The following is a 24,175-nucleotide window of genomic DNA, read 5'->3' as shown; positions in this document are numbered from 1 at the left end:
CGGCGGCTGCCATAACTTTTTAAAGAGCCCCTAAGTACAGCTGGGAGAGCCAGAATGACCTCTCGTGAGAGGTGGAATTTCCCCCCAAGAGTCCAAGGCCCCCCCCCCGGGGCTCAGGGGGGCAGGAAAACGGCCCCCCCCCCCCGGGCGTCGCAGCTGCCGCTGAGAACAGCCTCAGCCAGGCAGAGAGGGGGGAGAGATTTTTCCCGGGGTGCGCGGCTTCGCGCACCTCTGGGAAGGTCTGGGTTGGCTCTGGAGGCCTAGCGGAGGCGACTCGAGCAGCCTCAGCCAGGCAGAGACGGGGGGAGTTCAGTTCTCAGGAATAACATTGCTCCAAATTAGTAAGGAGCAAGTTAGAGCCATGGAGCAATCCACTGCCAAGTAATTTTGCTTTGCTCTCCTGCTGCTCTTATAGAGTGCATGCAAACAAAAGCAGGAGGCTTAGCATCCTGCTCTTTGAGCATAATGCACTATGTGAGCAAAAACAGGGGGGAAATGGTGGCTTTATAGGGTATTGAAACCTTGATGAGGTTCTGTGACCCCCCTGAGGGTCCCAATCCATAGACCTAGGAGACCCCTTAGGTTTTTAACTTGGTCACATTAAAGAAGACAAGAGTTTCTAGAAAAGACAGTAATGATAGAAAAAGTTGAAGGCAGCAGGAAACATGGGAGACCCAACATGACCTGAGTAAGGCTGTTAATCACAGGATGCTTTGGAGGATTCATATGGTCACCAAAGTCAGAAGCAACTTTGATGGCACTTAACACACACACACACACAAACTTGATTATACTGCAAATTAAGTGTATAGACATAAACCCAAAGTTGGACTTCAGTGTAAATCTGTGGTTTATTATATCTTCTGATCACTGGATTTCCCAGAATCTAGAGATTATTATGAAATCAAATTAGTACCCCACCAGTTTAAATTTGCTTTACCCATTGTTAAATACTGGGTTCTGGACGCATTGCAGTGAACAGCTCTACTTTATTAAGTGATTTCAGGAACACTACAGGGCAGCTGCCTTGTTTTTTAAGCATGCAATCACCACACCCCAAAGACACCCCACTCCCAACATAAGAACATAAGAGAAGCCAATGTTGGATCAGGCCAAGTCCAACACTCTGTCACACAGTGGCCAAAAATACCAGGTGCCATCAGGAGATCCACCAGTGGGGCCAGGGCACTACAAGCCCTCCCGCTGTTTCCCCCCCCCCCCTTCCAAGCACCAAGAATACAGATCATCACTTGCCCACAGTTCTTTGGTTTCTTTTGGTTAATGGTGATTTTCATAGAACGTTTGCTTTACGGTACAGATATTTGCCAATTTATGCTGAAGGACTCTGTGGTGGTTTTCTATTGGTATAATAACTTTATTGTTTTTATATCTATGGCAGTGTGGTAAGGATCTGTGATCCTTGCAGCCACAGATTGCTGGAGATGATCAATTAAAAAGTATGGGGGACAAAAATGAAGCCCTGATACAGCCTGTAGGCCAGTTCCTAACCTGCTGAAATAAAGTGTCCTGGTATCACCTTTTTGAATCACCCATCGAGAAAAGAGTGAAAGCAGTGCAACACACAAATGTTTAAACGTCACATTATCTGTGCATAATAGTGAAGCAGTTTCAAAGCCCTTTAAAAAAGGACATATGATATTTTCTGCTTTATACTTGATCCTATCAAATACTAAAATAGATGGCTTTTCAATGAATCCTGGAGAGGTAACTTAAGAACATAAGAGAAGCCAATGTTGGATCAGGCCAATGACCATCCAGTCCAACACTCTGTCACACAGTGGCCAAAAATACCAGGTCCATTCAGGAGGTCCACAAGTGGGGCCAGGACACTAGAAGCTTTCCCACTGTCCCCCCCCCTCCAAGCACCAAGAATACAGATCATCACTTACCCCAGACTGAGTTACTATCTATACTTGTGGCTAATAGCCACTGATGGACCTCTACTCCATATGTTTATGCAATTCCCTCTTGAAGCCCTCCATGCTTGTAGCCGCTACCACCTCCTGTGGCAGTGAATTCCATGTGTTAATCACTCTTTGGGTGAAGAAGTACTTCCTTTTATCTGTTCTAACCCAACTGCTCAGCAATTTCCTTGAGTGCCCATGAGTTCCTGTATTGTGAGAAAGGGAGAAAAGTACTTCTTTCTCTACCTGCTCTATCCCATGCATAATCTTGTAAATCTCGATCATGTCACTCTTCAGTCGTCATTTCTCCAAGCTAAAGAGCCCCAAGTACTTTAACCTTTCTTCATAGGGAAAGTGTTCAAACCGTTTTATCATTCTAGTGGCCCTTTTCTGCACTTTTTCCAATGCTATAATATCCTTTTTGAGGTGTGGTGACCAGAATTGTACAAAGGGTATTCCAGATGAGGTTGCACCGTTGATTTATACAGGGGCATTATGATACCGGCTGATTTGTTTTCAATTCCCTCCTAATAATCCCCAGCATAGCGTTGGCCTTTTTTTTTTATTGCAGTCGCACACTGTCTCGACATTTTTAGTGAGTTATCTGCTATGTCTCCAAGATCTCTCTCTTGGTCAGTCTCTGCCAGTTCAGACCCCATCAACATGTATTTATAGTTAGGATTTTTGACCCCAATGTGCATCACTTTGCACTTGGCCACATCGAACCCTATTTGCCACATTGATGCCCACTCGCCCATCCTCGACAGATCCTTTTGGAGTGCCTCACAATCCTCCCTGGTTTTCACTACCCTGAACAATTTTATGTCATCCGCAAATTTAGCCACTTACTCCCGACTCCAAATCATTAATAAACAAGTGAAGAAGCATCGGACCCAGTACTGATCCCTGCGGTACCCCACTGCTTACCACCCTCCACTGAGAAAATTTCCCATTTATACTCACTCTCTGTTTCCTATTAATTAGCCAGTTTTTGATCCAGAAGAGGACTTGTCCTTTTATCCCATGACTATTGAGCTTACTATTGAGCCTTTGATGAGGAACATTATCAAAAGCTTTGTGGAAGTCAAGATAAACAGCATCTATTGGGTCCCCCTTGTCCACATGTTTGTTCACTCCCTCAAAGAACACTAACAGGTTAGTGAGACAAGATCTTCCCTTACAGAACCCATGCTGAGTCTGCCTCAATAGTTTATGTTCATCAATGTGCCTACTAATTCTTTCCTTAATAATGGTTTCCACCAATTTACCCGGTATTGGCATCAGACTGATCAGCCTGTAATTTCCCGGATCTCCTCTGGAACCCTTTTTAAAGATGGGAGTGAAATTAGCTATCTTCCAGTCCTCAGGAATGGAGGCAGATTTGAATGAAAGATTACATATTTTTGTCAGGAGATCCACAAGTTCACATTTGAGTTCTTTCAGAACTCTTAGATGTATGCCATCTGGGCCTGGTGATTTATCAGTTTTTAAATTCTGTATCAGTCGTAGTACCTCCTCTCTCGTCACCTCAATCTGACTCAGGTCTTTCAACACCCCTTTCAACTTCACAGTTATGTCTCTGGAATGTTGCAGGGGTTAAAGATAATAGTGCTTATATACCATTAGTAAAAATAAGACCATTTTGTATTACATTTTAATGATGGGTAAGGTAGATATAAATGATTGTGTTTTTACCTTTGTAAGAGAAGTGGAACAAAGGCTTGGTTTTTAATCCGTAGATAAAATGTTAAAAACAAGGAATGCCTTAGAGATTATTAAATCTTACATTATCACAATGAAAATGGAATAATATAAAAAATAACTTTTAAAAATGATTTCGTTCAATATGATAAGAGGATTTGCTTTTGTATATTTTTTAAAAATAGTATCTTTGAGAATTCGTGGTTATCATTTGTAGGGAATATTCTGAAAAAGTACTGTTTTAGCCAGTGGGTTGATACTTGTATTGGTAGATGTGGTAGACTGCTGGCAGATAAAGTAATTGATAACTGGAGGGTTAGGCTTTTTTATTTTGAGTAACCCCCCCCCCCACTTAAGAATGCAAAATGGTAGAATATGGAGCAACAATTTGGGGACCTGCAAGGGTTTGTGAGGGAGCATCTGATTTCCCTCTTGCCAATATTTCTTCTATCCCTTCCCTGAAAATCCCCAGAGTCTCTTAATTCCCATGCTTCCTTCTCTCCTTCCCATCCACCACCCAACCTACCTTTCTTTCCTTTCCTTTCTTGAGGTTTCCCTCCTCCCCTGTCCCTGGCAGCTTCTCCCCAGGAAAACTTTTGACAAGTTGTGTAGTGCCAGCTGACCCTAGCCCAGTTGTATGGTGGTGAATATGAGGACTTGCGGGGGGGACCATACTTTCCCCTGTACGCTCTCCCCACATTATTTCCTCTTTCCTTCCTCCTGGCAGCCCCTTTATTCTCACTGTTGTGGTAAGAATGGGAATATAATGATTTTTTCTATTCAGATTATTCATCTGTTTTTATGGATTTTTCTCATATTAAGATTTTATTAGGATGTAATGAAAGCCTATTAAATAGTAAGGCCTCTCCCTTGTAGGTTACAGTATTTTTTAGCTGATGCTAGCAGACAAGAAAACAACATTCTTTTGCTGGTACAGCAGAAGATAGGTTTTTGAATAGAGGTATTTGCTTGAAGTATAGAGTTCATGGTTTTAGTTGTTTGGGGTCAGACTCTGCAGTGTCTGGGTCAAAAACGGCTTTAGTTTCGTATCAGAAAAAAAACACTTTTTGTTTGGGTATGAAGAATCCTTGGGGTATTATTATTAAGGTTAGGTTAAATAAACATTTAAGATATAATGTACGCACACCTTTTTCTGTATTTGACCAATGAGTGAATTACTACTCAGATGATGCTCTGTAATTTTGTGACCAATTATGATTTCTGAATGTTATCTTCTTAGCTATGTCACTCTGGGTATAAAATTTCAGGTACTTCCTTATTGTGCTCAGAAAGCAGTCAATTTTTGATAGGCTGGTTTGGCCTAAGTGTTTTCAGGTGTTTTAATTTGCAATTAAAATCAATGAACATTCCTCCTCATTTTGACTTCTCTTTTTGGCTGGAAATCTATTTGTGCAACACTGTTCTCTGCTTCCTTCTCTCCTTCCCACTTGTCAACCAACCTACATTTTATCATCCCCCCCATTTTCAGGTATATTTCTTGTTTATTTACTTCAGTTATATCCTCCTTTTCTCCACATTGAGGACCCAGAGCAGCTTATATCATTCTCTGTCCTTTATTTTATTCTTTATTTTATTTAGGCTGAAACTGTGTGATTGCCCAAGGTCACCCAGTGAGTTTCCACAACAGATCGCAGACTTGAAGCTGGGTTTCCCAGATCATAGTCTTAAACGCTAGCCACTACCCTACACAAGTCATGCAAGTCACGTCATAGCAAGTTTCCCAGTAGTTGCTGCTGGGCCTGGCTCCAATGAGCCTGTTTCAAAAGCCTGCAAAGGGTCCTCTCCCCACCCCTTACCTTTTCCTGACAGAAACCAAGGCATGAATACTACTGTGGTTGCCTAGCAGTGGCCTTTAAGGGCATCTCTTTCTTAAAGCTACAGGCAGTCCTTTTATCATTGGGAGGGTTAACCCCTTGTGTGTTTTTGTTTAAATTTCAGATTTTTCTGCAAACTGGGGGCTTTTCTCAGTTTTGTAGAAAGATATGTCCTGTTTTCCATTGCCCCAACCTCTGAGTTTATGTATCCGCAGATGGGGCCACGTTGATAATTAGATATATTAGTAATCTAGTTTGGTGCTCTTTATTTTTCCAGATGGTGTAGTATATTGACTATATTTTAGCATAATGTAATGACTAAGAGAATATAAAGTCCATTTCACCCCCACCAACTCCAGACATCTAACCTCCCAATCCTACTGCATTGTTTATTAGAAGCCATTATTGTCTGATTGAATTGTTTTTCATGTTTTGTAATCCCTATTGAGGCTCAATCTCAGACAGGTACAATGCCATAGAATCCACCCTCCAAACCAGCCATTTCCTCCTGGGGAACCGTTGTTACCAATCTACAGGGGAGGGCTGGGGATCACTCAGAATTACAACTGCTCTTCAGATGGCAGAGATCAGTTTTCCTGGAGAAAATGGTGAACTCTGTGTCATTATACCTTGTTGAGGTTGCCACAGCAAATTGATGCTGAGTGCCCAAGGCCGGGGCACACGCCCAGAGCTTGTTGTATTTATTTCCACAGCTTGTTCTACAGCTTGTTGTATTTATTTCCACAATGGGCCTTATTCCTAGTAGATAGTATAAAGCTAGAATGCAAATTGTATTCTTTAGATAATCAAATTATGTATCAAGGAAACATGCAGCACACTGTGGTTTTTTAAAAGTATTATTTCAGCTATGAAGAGACATGCTTCCCTTCAACTCCCTTCAACTATGAAGAGCCTTGCTTCCACTGACTGCAGTAGAGACATTCCTGGTTGCACTAGAAACATAATCAAATTAATTTTGATCATACTGTTATATACAAATGTTAGACAGTAAGCTGAAGGATGCCATGTGTAGGTTTTTTGGGTTTTTTAAAATGTTTTTGCCTTTGTGTTTCTGTGTGTGCATGCCTGGAAGTCATGGCGACCTCTGGTGACCCCTACTGGGGCATGGAAGACATGCAGGGGTGGATTGATAGCCTGCTTCTACCTCCCGACCCTGGTATTCTTTGGAGGTCTCCCATCCAAGTTCTTGCCAGGGTCAGCCCTGCTTTGCTTCCGAGATCTGACAGGATTGGGCTTGCCTGAGCTTTCCGGGTCAGGGCCAGTTTCTTTTTGTTTTTAAATTATTAGTATCAAGTAGTTTTTGCTTACAATTAATTCTGACACAAAAAATGAAATGTAGATCATTTAAAATCTAACCAGTGCTGTACTTCTTATGCAGTGCTACCCTTTTGGCTTTCCTGGTAGAGCTTCTTAAGAGTTCAGTAGCCATGCAAGAACAAATGCTGGGTGGAAAAGGATTTCTAGTTATTGGCTACCTCCTTGAAAAAGTAAGTGCTAATGTTGTTGATGATGCTAAGATTGGTTACCTCATTGAAAAAAGTGCTAATGTTTTTAAAACTACTAAGGTGTTTGATCATTTTCAAAGCATTTTTTTCATTATAAAATTTTACTTCATATGAGTATCAATGTGACTTCTTAGATCAGATGTTTCAAGTGCCTAATTTGCAAATATAGATACCAATTAATTTTATATCCCAGTTATTTTTCTAATTGTATTTTTTCCAGGATGACTCCTTTATTCATTAAATCTAGATTTCGCATATTGAAAGTTGTTATATTGTTGTTGTTGAGTTGTTATATTTATAAGTAGTTTTCAATCTATAATGGATTCATACATGTTTCTTTGTCAATTGTTATGTACGAAGTTATAAAAATAAAGTAAAAAAAAGAGATCAGATTCCCCCCCCAAGCTGACTTAATCATGCTATATGTAGCTTACAATGTCACATATTTTATTGGTACTCCAAGTACCACCTCTTTTCTTATGATCCTTCTGTGCGTACCACTTGATCCTCATGCTAAGATCCCTTAAGGGGATCCCCCCACTCAGGAAAATGGGCATGTAGGCCAGCTTTCCTGAGAATGGATCTGGCCCCTTGTTGATACCGTCACAAGAGCTGGGCCTCATGACACCCGGCTCCTGCCAGTGTACCTGCAGCTGTAGCCAAGTGTGTAGGCCAGGGGTGGCCAAACTGCAGCTTGGGAGCCGCATGTGGCTCTTTCACACAGTCTAATTTAACGTTAATAAAAAGCAAATTTGCATATTTTTCAATAAAAACGTGTGTGTGATATTTGTTCATGTCTTGCGGCTCTCAAACATCTGACGTTTATTCCGTGTGGCTGTTACATTAAGCAAGTTTGGCCACCCTTGGTGTAGGCCATCCTTAATTCCATGCAGCCAGATATCCATTCCCCAGTGAGATAAGTGAACCCCATCAGGTCGAAACAGGGCATCCAGGTATAGTGAAATGTCTGGATGGTGAATCCAGCGATCCCCCCCCCCCAATAGCCTCTACATCCTTCCCAGCCTCTTGGTCATCTTCTGCTTTGCTAATTTGACCCTGTCTTGATAGCGTGCTGCTCGCCAGCAGCGTCACTGCAGCCAGTTGGACCAGAAAATGGACATAGCCAGGAGTTCATTCCTCAACATACACAGGTTGTCTGTGGCTTGGTGCACCAAATCAATTCCAGAGTGGGCCCCCAAGTCATTCTCGCTGAGCTGTATCACCAGTGTGTCCAGAGGCCTGTGAGCAATTAAATGGGACCATACCATAGGTAGACGGGCGTTCCATTTCATCCCTTGGTTGCGCATCCAAGTTACCTTATTCTGGAGGCCGAGGTCTCTGCCCCAACCCAATGAAGTGATGTAAATACTTGCTGAATGCACAATGCTGTGTCCACAAATCCAGGCTGAACAGCATCATCCCCCTGAAACCAAAGGAATCAATGTTGTTAATGTTAAATGGCAGCTACCAACTTCTGCTGGTCCGGCAGGCTCCATGCCCAGTCTGGAGGCTGTACTTGGCACACCAATATGGAAAGAATGAGGACCAAAGTCCCCCAGGGAAGTCCTAAAGCAGCCATACCAGTTCTCAGAACCACAGCAAACTGGTATCTCATGAGGAAAGAACCATCCCTGTGGATGGATAGGGGGCCTGACATGTGTGGGCATATTGCTATAAAGGCCCTGAATACTCATTGAAGGCCTGGTGTCGGAGCAGACAGTCCCCTGCTTCTCTCACTTTCTGCTGGAATGGCCACATCACCCTCCCCATGGCACCGCAAACAGGACCCTGGGTTAGTTTGGGCCCTGGCATACAGCAGCACATTTTGATCTCGGCTGTCTTGAATATTCAGGAGATGAGACAGACTAGAATAAACAGATTTCACACAGTCCAGCATAGTTTGTGCCAGTATAACTGATTTTGTACAGATAAATATGTTCCCCCGTAGTGAATACATAACCACTACTTAGTTTGATGCTAGTTGATTGGGCCCTTGATATCTCTATGCTGGCAGTATTTTATGAGAGTATAGTTAATGAAATATTCAGCTTTCAGAAACTAATATGAGTGTTTATAAAATCTCACTATAAAAGGGGTGAAGCAAAGCAAAATAAAACAAAATTCCAAAGTAAAAAAAATGGCCCACAAAAGTCTGGAGAGTAGATACATACATCCTTAGATTTATGAACTTTGTAGACGTTCATTTGTGGAGTTGCATTGAACAAGGATCTGTATAAGAGAAGTTGGTTATATCTGACATTACATATACTAGATACTATTCAGTTAGCAAGTGTCATAGCATACTTCTCTGATAGAAGATATTTTAGGGATTCTTTTTTACATTTCTCTTGCAAAATAGCATTGCATTATCTATGTGTAATGATTTATTAGTCCAGGATACTTAGTAATAAATAAGTAGCAATTGGAGTTGTTTTTGAGTAGACTTTGAAATGACAAAATAATGCAATGGAATAATAGCTTTTTCTTTGGTGTATTATTTAGGAAAACACATATATTTGTCTGACTAATGTTTATAGGTGGTTATGTTTTTTGGTGGTCTTCAGCACAATACAAAAAATGAACAGCTGCAGTACTGATGGCCACAGAAATAAACTGCTTTAAAAGGGGATTAGATAGATCCATGGAGGACAAGTCTATCAATGGCTACTAGCCTTGGTGACTGAGGCAGACCTCCACATTCAGAGGCACTAAGCCTCTGAATCCCAGAGCCAGGAGGCAACATCAGGAGAAGGCCGTGGCCTTGTTGTTGGCCATCCAGAGGAACTGGTTGGCCGCTGTGTGAGACAGGATGCTGGACTAGATGGACCATTGGTCTTCTTATTTCTTACTCGAAGGAGTTTTAATTCTGTTCTTAATTTGTTCAGTCATCCAGAGTTCATATAACAAGAGCAGTTCTGGAACAGTTTTTGTCTTTTGCAAAATATCTGGATGGACTCTCACATGGAGCACCCCTACTGAAGCAATTGTGTGATCACATTCTGTTCAATCCTGCCATTTGGATACACACTCCTGCGAAGGTGAGTGTACCAATATGTCCCCAAATTTATGTTAAAAAAAACAACACTTGTTAATTTTACTATATACTATAATTGTTTCTGCCCTGACCTGGATTGTCCAGGCTAGCCAGATCTCAGAAGCTAAGCAGGGTTGGTCCTGGCTAGTATTTGAATGGGAGACCTCCAAGAAATACCAGGGTACTGACGCAGAGGCAGGCAATGACAAACCACCTCTGAACGTCCTTTGCCTTGAAAACTCTATGGGGTTGCCATAAGTCAGCTGTGACTATGGCACTTTCCACCACCATAATCCTGTCTAACTAGCAGAATGAAGATGCCAAACATAGGATACATTTCCCTGTTACTTAGTAATGAGTTCATAGGATTGTCTAATGTCTGTAATATATGTTGTACCATTCAGTGTCATATATTTAAAAATGCTTTCTGCTGGCTTTGATGAGAGTATCAGAAGTGCTGGGGTACTTCTAAATGGTATCGGATTTTTTAAAAGCTGGAAAATGATTAATGAGTTGCTCAGGAAGCCTCAATTAAAAATAGGGTACTTAGTCGTGTCTGTCTCAAAATGGGAAACATAAACATCTTTAAAAAATTCAAGTGATTTTTTCTCAGGAAAAAAAGAGAAAGCGTTTTTCATCTCCAATCTTTTCCAGTTTTGCCCCCAGGCCTCCATCTCTGTTTCTTACTAAGCACACCTCCTCAGTATCTACTGTATTCGCACGAAGGTGTTCTGACAAATTTTCATTCCAGGAAGGGGGAGGGGAGTTTTCGCCAACCAGGGAGTTCTCTATACTTATCACCAGCATTCTGGTTCCATTTTGGTTCAGGTGAAGCTCATCCCGTTTCTCCAGGCTAGGATTGTCCCATGTGGAAGATAAAATATTAGAAAGAAGAAAACACATGATCATGGCCAGGTTATTCACCTAATTATGGCAATGTCACTTGGTCTCTCCTGGGATATAATGGTGATGGAGGTGGTGGCGGCTGAAGAAGCAGCTTTCTATATGGAGAAGACTGAACAGCAGAAAATTGTGCTGTGAACTTTTTTTGACAATGTATGGACAGTTTCCAGTATGTATTTTGGCAAACTCAACAAAATTAGTGATTCAGCAAGAGCTTTCTTCCAGCTGCCTTTTACATTTACACTGAAGTGAGGCTAGAGCTGTTCAGCCCTGTTTGGTGAGTCACCACTAGCTGGGAGGGGATGTGTGTGAAGAGAAACCAGAGAAGGAAGGTTTGTGGTGAGAAAGCACTGTTCATCTTCAAATTGCCACTGGGGAGCTAGGATTTTCAACTGATTCTGTGCAGCTTTCTCTGTATTCAAACAACCCAGAGGTACAATGTTATTGAACTAACTGGGGTTTCTGAATTCAGATGTCACAAGAATGCTAGCACAGTTAGTGCTAACCACAGTTAAGTTGGGTACACACTGTGATTTAGAATCCTGGTTTTACCACTTAAAGACTTCAGTTTGAAGACCAAGCTTCATTCGGACATTATTCTAAACTATAGAGTTTAATGGTGTTGAATGCAGCTCCTGATTGACTCTTGGGAATATCAGAATTGTTAAGGTAGTTAGAATGCGTGGGAATTCATGGGAATTTTCTTCTTTACCCACATTTACACTCTTTGGATTGGGGAAGGGGACAGTTACAGTGCCAGCCAGAAATCTTAAGACTGGAAAACATGAGGAGCAAACATATGTGATACAGTGAAGACCCATGTTTTCTTTTATACCTAAACAAAGTTTGGATTGAATGAAGTGGGTTTTTTTTGGGTTTTAACAGTGATAACATAAAAAAAATAACCGTGGTTTCAGAAAGTAGGCTAAATTTGCTTCTGCTTAGAAAGACTTATTCATGGCACTCATGTAAAGACACTACAAATGACAACCTTTTCTTTCTTTCACTATTTGTCTTTGTGATATTTATAAATAGCCTTCACTGAAGGTTAATATTGGAAATGGGATTGATTAATATGTTTTGCTTATAATGTTCTTTAGGTTCAGCTGTCACTTTACACCTATCTGTCTGCTGAATTTATTGGCACTGCTACAATCTACACTACAATACGTAGAGTAGGCACAGTATTACAGCTAATGCACACACTGAAATACTACTACTGGGTGGTTAATCCTGCAGATTCGAGTGGCATTACTCCCAAAGGATTGGGTAAGCACAATATGATACAATTTTGATGCAGCAGGTAACATATTTATCAGCTTTAGCTATTTGACCAAAGCACCCTTTCTGGTCATCAAAGCCTTTCTTTGTATGTTCAAAGCACGCATAACATGATGTCAGACAGCTGTAGTACTGTACTTTGTTTCTTAACATCTGAGGTATGAATGACCTAGGTGGCGTTTATATACTCTTGGGTGTACTTTCACTGGGTGCAAAGTTAGTCAAGATTCTAAGCTGTGCTGAGTGCGGGCTGTGGGAGGTAGCGGTGTTTTTCATTACCATAGGACTCATTGGGAGAGTTCATACATATGCCACCTGTTGCTACATATTACGGTGGTTGCACTGCAGGTGTGACATGGGCTAAAAGGTGTTGGATTCTGGCTAAATCCCACTCCTTCCTTAACACTCCCCTGGCACTGTCAATTTCTGGCCCCTGTGCTAGAGCAGCTGTACTAGCTTTGCATAGATACATCAACAAATAGGCCAGAACAAGTTCCTTGGGCAGAGAGTCTCAGTTGTCATCCTAAACTATTCCAAAATGACTTTAGATCAAGATGGATAGCTGTGTTAGTCTGTAGCAGTAGAAAAGAGTAAGAGTCCCGTAGCACCTTAAAGACTAACAAAATTTGTGGTAGAGTATGAGCTTTCATGAGTCACTGCTCACTTCTTCAAATACTACTGAATCATGAAAGCTCATACCCTACTACAAATTTTGTTAGTCTTTAAGATGCTATTGGACTCATATTATTTTCTACCAAAATGGCTTTGTTTATGCCCTTAATCACAAATTCCACACATCTAGTCTGACCCTGGAGGTGCAGGTTTTAATATTACAGTGAATGTGTGGCTAGCTTATATCTCCTCTAATTCTAGAAAGAAGTACCAAGTTAAAAGGCAGATGCAGCATTTATTTGAATGCCGGATCTCTTTGAATCTACAAGTTAGACTGTGAGAAGATTCCAGGGACAAAGTATAGAACAGACAGGCTCAAAATAACAGCTCTGTGTTCTGTTGTATTACTTTCATATGTTAATGTTATGCACTGTCCAGAATAAAGTCTCCTGAAGGGAATGCATATGCTAGAAAATGCTTAGGTCAATAAAAATGGTTGCTTACATTATATTTCAGTTGCTGACTTTAATTTATTTCAGAAGGTCCTCGGCCATCACAGAAAGAAATCATATCATTACGAGCATTCATGCTTTTATTTTTGAAACAGCTTATTTTGAAGGTAAATTTTCAGAATTTTAATGGTATTGCTGTTAGTAAAACCTGAAAAAATTGGGTATAGATAACTTTGACACATAAATTATTTTTAATTATTGACTCATAAATATTGCTGCTATTAATCTATCAAAAGCTGGTATAATAATAATATGGATGAAGTAGATTTGCATTTTGCATTTTCTCATATTTAATTCTTATATTGTTTTAAGTCTTCTATTTAGTCAGAAGTGTAAAATCTGTCAGTGCTAGTTCTTCCCACAAGCTGTCTCTGGTTGCTTCCCGTGGCGATTCTCCATTGCGCATTCACTGCTGTTGCAAATACAGAGGCATATTTAGCAGCAGTGGAGCAGCCATGTGGGAAGATTCAGTTTACTTTGCTTTGACATTCTCTTGCAGTTGCCACTCTGCCCCCACCCCCCGCACTGGAGGACTTTCTGTTGGCTTTAAAAAAAGATTATTGCTATATTGTTATAACAATATAGGGGTGGGACTGGGACAATACCAGCAAAATGATGCCACTGTGCCTGGGAGTTTTGAAAATCTGTGCTTTCCCATACGGTAGCATGAATATTAAGATGGACTGCAGTCTTTAAAGAAAGATCATATCAAATCAGGCTTGGGGAAACATCAGAGTGTTGCGGGGAAATCTGTGGAAAGTGGATGAATGGATGGCATGTTGATTCTCCAAGAAAACCCATTCCAATTTGAATGCCAAGGTCAATATGGAAGCGACCTGTTTCTTGTTATATGAAGGCATATAATGCATTCCAAAGTCTGAACCTCTTTAGTATTTCCCCTAAATATATTGTTAAATTTGAGAGTAGATTGAAATTATTGTGTGGTTAAATTAACTACAGTTTGTGACCTGAACCTACAACATCTTCTTAAGTTTGACAGTGGTGCAGATGTATACAGATACACAATGTAAAAGCCCTAACTATATGAAACCATAGGTGTAGGATTTCAGTTTTTGACTTTGGATCACAACGTTGAAATCAAACGTTCTTGAGGAAGCTTTTTATCTTATATAATGTTTTAAATCTGTTTTAAAAAATTAACTTCTGACAGTAAATTGTAAAGTAATTCAAGCATAAATGCACAGTTTAGATCTGCAGATCCAGAAAAATATTTTCTGTTAAAAATATTTTATCATAAATGAGGTTTTAATTTGGTCAAAGTGGTAACAAAGATTAATCAAATCTCTTTAGGACCGAGGAGTCAAAGAAGATGAACTACAAAGTATATTAAATTACTTACTAACAATGCATGAGGTAGGTTGTATAATTAGATCAAAATCCCAGTCACTTATGCTAACTTCATGAAAAAAATATTTTGCTAACATTATTTTATGTCATGTAGGATGAAAACATTCATGATGTGCTTCAGCTACTAGTGGCTTTGATGTCGGAGCATCCAGCATCTATGATACCTGCTTTTGATCAACGAAACGGGATACGGTAAGAATTTAAAATAATCTGGTTCTTTATTTCAGTGTTGATAAAATGAGGAAATTAATTAGTATCTGTGATGGACAGGTTAGGTTCTGCCTCTCCCTAAGAGCAATCAGTGGGAGCTGATGGAATGTTAGGAAGGAGACAATCGGAAAAACAGGAGGACAGTTTTAGAGCAGTTGAGTTGGCAGTGAGAGAGTTAGAGAGCAGCTGGGGTCTTGAGAGTATGGCTGACTAAATTAAGATGAGGCAAAGAACAGTTTAAAGCTAAATGAAAAGAAGATTCAGTTTGTAACAAAAGATCCCAAATGCTGGAATAAGGAATCAGTTTGAAAGTTCAATGGAAAAGAAACCTTGTAAGCTCTATCTTACTTTCTTCAGTGTTATGTTCAAGGCATAAATGAAAGTTAACTCACATACTGGTGAAGGTTTCGTTTTAGGATATGAATAAATGGTGGCAGCATGTAAATGGAACAATGTTTGAAACCCCAATAACTCTGTGAAGTGTTTGAGTGAGGGTCTGTTGTTGAAGGGGGATGGGCTACCTTGTCTGCTGATGTCCCTGTGAGGGAGAGAGGGAACCTGAGAGGGGAAATGGACATGGCTGTCTAGAGATTTTAAAAGGGAGTAGAAGGGTAGCGATGTGTGATGGCCTTGACTACTTGTAATCCTGAACCTGAGACAGAGGAGTAGAGGGTGGTAGGCACTCTGTTTGTGGAAAGGGGTGTCACGGTATCTTACTCATGAAATTTTTTTCTGGCACTTCATTTTTTCAAATTCAGAGTTTAAAAAAGTGGAATAATTTAAAACATTACACTATCGTGTTTCTACGTAAAAGTTAATTTCAGGTATAGCATACAGGGGATTTATGTACACATAATCTCTGCATACATATTCCTAGGAGCAAATATAAGGTGTGCTCAGCAAATGTGGTAACAATGTGAGAAATAATATTTTTAATTGCCCCCCATACGTTTAATAGTCATACACAATAAAAATGTTTTTTCCCTTCCATCTCAGCAGACAGTACAGCAAATGATGCTTAACAAATGGGAAACAGACATCTACACACTGTCAAAACAATAATTTATGAAAAGGCCTAAGTCTTTTTTTAAAAGATGTCATTACTTCAGAATTTTACGTTTAATGATGTCTGTGATATTTGCTAATAACTAGCTAATTGGATAACAGATTAATTACAGACCTATTTACATATTACAAGTACCATTTTGTGGGGATCAACTTTGTAAACATCTGCTTATGGAAATACAATCTTCTGCATATGCTTAGAGTGTTTGTGTAACAAGAAAATTAGTACTCTTCAGATTCCACACAAGTTATGGGCTAGAACCTAGTGGCTTCCTATTAATTTTCAGCTGTTATTTATTTGCTTGGTTTACTGGTGTGTATGTTTTGCTAATGGCAAAGTAATTCTTTTTCCTTGTGAAATTTCCCCCCGTAAGACCGATGAATGATATTGTAGGACAGGCCTCATCTTAGGACTTCTTCATTATAGACAAAGTATGTAACCCATATGGTCGCATATCAGTGTATTTCACTGTTTGTGCTTGTTGCAGAGGCATCTTCCCATCACACATAGGACCAGACTAAAAGACAAAGTAGCCAAGGGTCCATCCCATGGCTGCTAATGCTATTTTAGAAGCCTTTGTAGTTCTTTAAAAAATTCTGTGAGGTCCTGATCTGGATTAGGTGCATGGGCATCTTTTCAAGCCCCCAAACAGGGTTATTTCTGCACCTGAAAGGGGGAGGGGGAAGAGCTCCTGGGGTTGTTGTGTGCCAAATCCAGGTTAGGGCCTTGTGGCAATTTTTAAAGAACTACAAAGGCTTCTAAAATGGAGTTGGTGACCATGGGATGGATCCATGGCCACCATCGTGGTTTAGCTCATACAATTCAGTGAAAGAAAGGTAAAAATTTTGACTTCCAGTTAAGAGAGGATTTTTTGGTAGCACGTACTATACCATTGGGTAAACAAAAGGTTTTTTTAAAAGGTACAATTCTGTCATCACAAACATTTATAAAGCATTGCTTCCCCCCTCCCCCCTCTTCTTAACCTCCAGGGTAATTTATAAATTATTGGCTTCCAAAAGTGAAAGTATATGGGTACAAGCTTTGAAGGTGCTAGGCTATTTTCTCAAACATCTGGGTCATAAGTAAGTACACTGTTTTTTGTTATTAGTATATGCTTCCTGTTTGTTTTACTGGGTTAGATCCCGAATAACTTTTCCACAAGGCTTCCACTGTCTTCCACTGCAGCCCATTGCTCTCCCTGAAATGCTGCTTCTGGGAGGACAGTGGACACTTAGGAAGAGCACGAGAGGCAAATTGGGGTCTGTACCAGGAAAAGGGAATTGGAGGAAATTGCCCCACCCCTTCTGTTAGCAGAAAATTTAGTTTGGATCCAGCTTATTGAATTTTAAAAAATCTTCCATTCGCTATTGGCTTTCTATTGTTTTTAGTTATAAAGAAAATGTATAGTGTATTTATTTTATAACTTCATTAATTTTCTTATATTTATATCCTACCCCTCATCCAAAAACACAAGGTGTAATATATCTTAGAACTGATGTCTTTGAATAGTCCTGCAAATTAGATTAGCTTCAGAGAGTGAGATACTATACCAAAGCCAACATGTTGACTGCCTCATTTATCCATTGGGAAGCTCAAGTAGATGTCTTCTTGATTTAGAGATGCTGTATATGGTAAAGGCTGAGTGTCTCTGATGCAGCTTGCTTAAATATATATACTCTTAGACTGCCAAAATGTGTCTTGCAGAATTTGTGTTAGGCTAGTTCTCAATTTCTTTGAAGTGGACCCATCTCTAAATTTACTATACTTTTTGGGGCCCACTTCTAAAAGTTTCTGTAGTTTTCAGTTCCTGCCTACAAAGTAACTGCATGCTATTTTTCTCTTTCCGTAAATTCATGGAATAACAGTAATTCATGTTTAGCATTCATAAATATATAACAGTACCAAGCCACAAGCTATGTTTGTTGGCTTTTTCAAATTTTATAAGGGGGCAAACCCAAATTTGAAATTGAGCCTGCTCTCCTCTGTCATTTATTCCTCATATCCCACTTTTGGATCCTAATCTACTGTTTCATGACAACTTTTTAGGCAGTTTAAAAATAGCCAAGTAATTTTTCACTAATGATAGATGCAGTGGGAAGTCTTTAAACCAATTTTTTAAGTTTGAAAGATTTTCATTATTTTCAATACTAATGCTAAATACTATCCACTGTTGAATTAAATCTTCTTAACAGTGTATGCTAAAGTCAATGTTTGTTTTTCTTTTAGGCGAAAAGTTGAAATCATGCATACCCACAGTTTGTTCACTCTCCTTGGAGAGAGACTGATGTTGCATACAAATACTGTGACTATTACAACTTATAACACACTTTATGAGGTATACAATACTAAAACTTCTCAATAATGGCTTGTATAAATTGGGTGAATTATTAGAAGAGGTGGATTCTTTCTGTCATTACTATGTTTTATTCCATTGTTGGCATTGGAGCCTAACTAATAATTTCTTCAGAATCTGCTATGAACTTATCAAAAATGTTATTGCTTGAGAGCTTGAAGAGATTCATCTCTTGTGACTCATCTATACATTTTATAATATGTCACCATTTAAATAACGAAATCAGGATGCTTAGCTGATATACTATTTTTTCTTAAGCTTATCTCATTCTCGTGTTTATTGGGATTTGTGTTACAAATAAAATTATTAGCATCTAATCTAAAATGCTATTCCTGATTTAAAAAAAAAGCTAAATGAGAATACTGGTTATATTAATGATTTTGGTTTGCAGATCTAAAAAACAATCCAGTTGGTTCTTTTGATACCAGTAATACTCTGTCTTGGGAGCAATAAATGTAATGAAAGTTATCTGCACTTAAATCCCGTTCATATATTTGAAAAAAATGAAGAAAGTATAAAACCAAAAACTGATGCTCAAGTGTAAGTGGATAAGGCAAGCCAGGAAGAAATTTAAGGAGCAAATGTCTAAGATGATAAAAATAAATATATTTTAAAAGAGTATTAAGGGGACATTGTGCAAACTTCTGAAGGAAATTTGCAGGGAAATGAAAATTTATTTATTTATTTTGTTAGACTTATAGCCTTGCCCTCCCCACATTGTAGGCTCAGGGTGGGTAATTTCATTTCAATGTAGAAGCTAAATGTTTTGTAGTCAGGCAGTAATGAGCCACTGAACAGTGGCTTCCTAGGGAATTTATAAAGCACAATAGTGTAAATAAACTTCAAGGAAAAGACCAGTTTTAACAAAGGAGTAAGCAGTAAAGTTTCTAAATATCTCTTTTGTGGTTGGGATTATCCATCCCAAAATCAACCAGTCTGAACTGTATTGTTGAGGGAGGACTGGAACCTAGGCCTCCCTACTACTAACTTTCTTATGTTATTTGATTTATTAATAAGTAATATGAACTGATACATTGGGGGGAAAGAGATAGAAAGAAATGTAACTGTCTTGTATTGCAGATATTGACGGAACAAGTGTGTACACAAGTTGTTCATAAACCACATCCGGAGCCAGACTCTACAGTGAAAATTCAGAACCCAAGTAAGAAATTTGCTTTGAGCAATGCTCCCTCTAAGCTGTGGAGTCTTGTGAGCAAAAATTCTACTTTGTGAGCACCTGGCATTAAAGGTGTGAGCGATCGATTTGGCTGCTGCATAAATTAGTTTGCTCTGGAGCCGTCCTTTTCTGAGCGAGCATGAAAATGTGTGAGCTGGAGGCTAAAAAACTGTGAGCTAACTCACACTAACTCAGCTTAGAGGGAACACTGGCTTTGAGTCATAATTTATAATTAATTTTGTTAACCTTTTTTGGCGATTTTAGAAAGATATTTTCTTAACTCCGTAGTATACTAATGTGTTGGATAGTTGTATCAGGGCTCCAGAGCTTCCTCTCACAGAAGAAAAGGTATGGATAGAAACTAGGGCATGTGAGTGAGATATTAGTTCTCCTCTCTAGTGTTCTTATTCTCATCTTTTACTTCCCTGTCCTTTTCTAGGTAAAAGCAGGAGTGAATGATGGCTGGAGGAAGGGTTCTTTCTTTTCCTTATCTGCTCAGTCTCTTCCTGTAGGAAAGTTGGACAGAAAGAGTAGGATAAAAACAACTAATGAACAATTGCTGTGTTCTCTGAATTATTCCAACCTCCAGTTTCCAATACTCCTTCACCTCCTGAAAGACAAACTAGAGATAAGGGAAAAGAAGGCCCCTCTTCGTTTTGCTGTGGTCTGGCCTGTCTCTCTCCATTAGTCTCCTTTCAAGAGGTGAACGGCATTGCTTGGTAAATGTAGTGACAGTATATAGCCTTGAAGATACTCTGATTTGTCATGTTATTTCTGAATTAATTTTTAATGTAGTTGCTAGATGCCATTGTGAAACAGGTTGATGGAATGCTAGGAAGTTGCCTATCAACTGACACATTCTCATTGTTTTCCTATCAATCTGTTGTATTATAAGTAGGGGTGTGGACAAAAACAAAGTCAGGATATATTAGACCCTCCAAAATTCTAATACCAAATACCAAAAATATTCAGATTTGAGGTTTTTTAAAAAAAATCCTGGATTTTTTTGGCTTCATTATACTCTATGGAACCATTATAGTCAATGGGAAATCTATCTGGGGCTATCCAGGGGTCTGGGGTTGGTTTTGAGGTAGATTTCTATGGACCCCCAAAGAAGGTGCCCCCATCTTCCATGGTTTCTAAAGAGGGGAAAAAAGCAAAAAGAAAAAAAGAAAGAAAAAAAAGACTGATGTCAAATTAGAGAGTCTCTGCAGTAGAAACTGAAGGGGGATTTTTCCAACCCCAGCAGAACCAGTGCATGTACAGAATGCCCACCATAACCAGTGCATGTACAGAGTGCCCACCAGTGGCACTGTGGCCATGCCAGTTCAACAGATCTAAGTGTGTGGGGGGAAGGTGCAAGGATAGCAGAATCAGTGCATGCACAGAGTGCCCAAAGAAGGTGCCCCCATCCTCCATTGTTTTCAGTGGAGGAAGAAAAGAAAGCATTTAAAGGAAGGCACTGGGTTTTGCTGAGCCCTAGTACATTACACTGGTACTGCTCAGCCTCTGTACATGCACTGGCTATGTTGGGCTTGGAAAACCACCTTGCTTGGATTTGTTGAGCTGGCATTGCCACAATGGCATTGGTTCTGTTGGGCACTCTGTACATGCACTGGCTGTACTAGGCTTGCAGTCTCCCCTTTCCTGGACTTGTTGAGCTGGCATTGCCACAGTGACACTGGTTCTGCAAAAATGCCCACTTCAGTTTGTACTTCAGCGGCTCTCTGGTTTGACATTGGTCCCTGCTTTTCTGCTGGTTTTTCCCCTCCTTTGGAAATAATGGAGGATGGGGCACCCCTGCTCCAATTTTTTGAAACTAGAGGTATCTTTTGAGTAGAGGCACTAGAAGCTACACTGAAAATGTTGTGTCTCTACCTCAAAAACAGCCCACGCATAACCCTGGATAGATTCCCCATTATAGCCTATGCGGATTATTGACTATAATGGTCCCCATAGGCTATAATGGAGCCAAAGGCATTTAAGGGTGTCGCGGTCCCTTTAAATGCATTTGTGAACCTGCAGCTTCACTCAGAACAGTGTTTAAAGGGAGTGTACTCTCTTTAACCACTGTTTAACTGTTGCTATCCTGTTTCCCCAGATAATCCTGAATTTTTTCGGGATTAGCTGGGATTGGCTATGCCAATAAGGTATTTTCTGTCTATTTTTTTTTTGGCTTGGATAGAGTCGAATGCACACTCCTAATTATAAGGTTTTGGAAGCAAACAACATTTGTGTAGGTTTGTTATGGCTAGAACAATTGGTCCAAATTGCATGATTTTCTCTGCTAATTAACTTTTTAAAATATCATTAATATATTTTTCTTTTAAGTGATTCTTAAGGTGGTGGCAACTTTATTAAAAAATTCCACACCGAGTGCAGAACTGATGGAAGTACGGCGGTTGTTTTTATCGGATATGATAAAACTTTTTAGTAATAGCCGTGAAAACAGGAGGTATGTACAGTCTTTTTTTCAATTTATTTTATTTAGGAAATATATATACTGCCTCTATAGAATTCAAGATGGCAGCTGTATTTGCATACCACAAGTGAGGAGAAATATCTGTGGCCTATTTCCACTTTAAGGTTAGGCTCCATAAAAATCATAAGGATACATTGTGCAAAAATACACTGGTGGCCTTGAAGGAGCTGTTGCAGTCTTCATACCTTGTTCCTGGTTATCTTTTATTAGTATTTTTAAAATTCCTTATTTCATTCTGAAAGTTAGTATTTTATTAAAAAGGTAAACACAGTATACTTTTTGTCCATATTTATCTCTAGCAATGCCCCTGGTCATTCAGTCCTTTGTTATTGAAGTCTATAATTATTTAATTAAAATTGACTTTTACACATATACCTTTTCATTGTAGGCACCTTACAAACTAGTAGTAAGTAATAGACCAGTTATTTCCCACCTTGAGTAATTCTTTCTAGTTAATTCTAATTCTGCATCGTATTTGTGGCTGGAGGGTAGTGTATGTGTATGTGTGTGTGCGTTAGAGAGAGAGAATATAAGAAGAAACAATAGTACATTTGTACCCCTACATCCAAGGTAAGATCTTCAAGTAATATACATGACAAAAATATACTTCAGTTTTATTTCAGCAGTTGATACTAGAATAGATGGATAGTAAACGCTAGAAGATCTTGATTAAATATAGCTTTTATTTAGAGTGAAATACTGAAACCTCTCTGAAAAATTACAATAATGCTTTAGTTTCCTGTGCTTAAGAGTGGAAAATGTCAAATGCCATATGATGATGATCTAATTTTTTATTTTAGATGTTTACTGCAGTGTTCAGTGTGGCAGGATTGGATGTTTTCTCTGGGATATATTAATCCTAAGAATTCTGAAGAACAGAAAATTACAGAGATGGTGTACAACATATTTCGCATCCTTTTATACCACGCAATAAAGTATGAATGGGGAGGATGGAGGGTCTGGGTTGATACTCTTTCCATAGCCCATTCCAAGGTAAATAGTTGTTTTGAACTTCAGCTTAGCTACTGTTTCATTAACCAACAGATATCATACTGCAATAGATGAAGTTTTGTGCCATCTTGTGGATTGCATGCAGTATGACAAGTTATAATTTCCCCAGAATAATTTTCTTCCATCAGCAACATTTTTAATAGCAGTCATAATATCAATATTGATTTTTCTTCTGAAATTGTAATCTGCTTTATGTTAAGGTCACTTACGAAGCTCACAAGGAGTATCTAGCAAAAATGTATGAGGAATATCAAAGACAAGAAGAAGAAAATATAAAGAAGGGGAAAAAAGGGAATGTGAGCACTATCTCAGGCCTTTCATCCCAGACAACTGGAGCAAAAGGTGGAATGGAAATTCGTGAAATAGAAGACCTTTCACAAAGCCAAAGCCCAGAAAGTGAAACAGACTACCCTGTTACTACTGATACTAGGGACTTACTTATTGCAACAAAAGTATCTGATGATGTACTTGGAAGCTCAGATAGGCCAGGGGGTGGTGTGCATGTAGAAGTTCATGATCTTTTAGTTGATATAAAAGCAGAAAAAGTAGAAGCTACTGAAGTAAAGCTGGACGATATGGATTTATCACCGGAGACTTTGGTAACAAGAGAAAACGGCGCTCTTGTGGAAGTAGAATCTTTATTAGACAATGTATATAGTGCTGCTGTTGAAAAACTTCAAAATAATGTTCATGGGAGTGTTGGCATAATTAAAAAAAGTGAAGAGAAGGATAATGGACCCTTGATAACACTGGCTGATGAGAAGGATGAGCCTTCTACCAATACCTCATTTCTTTTTGATAAAATACCTAGTCCAGAGGAAAAACTGCTCCCTGAACTGTCAAGCAATCACATTACTATTGCAAATATGCAAGAGACTCAAATGCATCTTGGTGTGAATGATGACCTTGGCCTGCTTGCTCATATGACTGGTAGTGCCGACATAGCATGCAGTTCAAGCATAATAGAGGACAAGGAATTCAAGATTCATACCTCTGTGGATGCAATGGACACTTTCTCTTTCTGACAGAGAGCTGGCTTCATCATCCAAAGGATTAGAGTATGCTGAAATGACTGCCACAACCCTGGAGACTGAGTCCTCTGGTGGTAAAGCTGTACCAAATTTAGATGCAGGGAGTATCATATCAGATACAGAAAGATCAGATGATGGCAAAGAAGTA

General features: G+C 39.4%; 1 protein-coding gene across 1 annotated transcript in view; it reads left to right on the top strand.

The window, feature by feature from the left end:
* LOC107126110 (neurobeachin-like) overlaps positions 1-24,175 on the top strand; it is a 600,691-nt gene that overhangs the window by 91,656 nt on the left and 484,860 nt on the right. Inside the window, 13 exon segments of the mRNA XM_015429619.1 lie at positions 6,861-6,969; positions 9,873-10,025; positions 12,025-12,193; positions 13,357-13,436; positions 14,641-14,703; positions 14,792-14,889; positions 16,963-17,055; positions 18,200-18,308; positions 19,407-19,488; positions 21,835-21,958; positions 22,786-22,978; positions 23,197-24,009; positions 24,011-24,175. The exon segment at positions 24,011-24,175 is cut by the window's right edge and continues 54 nt beyond it. Coding sequence (XP_015285105.1) covers positions 6,861-6,969; positions 9,873-10,025; positions 12,025-12,193; positions 13,357-13,436; positions 14,641-14,703; positions 14,792-14,889; positions 16,963-17,055; positions 18,200-18,308; positions 19,407-19,488; positions 21,835-21,958; positions 22,786-22,978; positions 23,197-24,009; positions 24,011-24,175 — 2,251 coding nt within the window.

Source organism: Gekko japonicus, unplaced genomic scaffold (genome assembly GCF_001447785.1).
Source record: "Gekko japonicus isolate JY-2015 unplaced genomic scaffold, Gekko_japonicus_V1.1 scaffold429, whole genome shotgun sequence".
Taxonomy (NCBI): domain Eukaryota; kingdom Metazoa; phylum Chordata; class Lepidosauria; order Squamata; family Gekkonidae; genus Gekko; species Gekko japonicus.
Note: the sequence above shows the minus strand (reverse complement) of the source record. Positions and strands in the feature narration are given on the sequence as shown.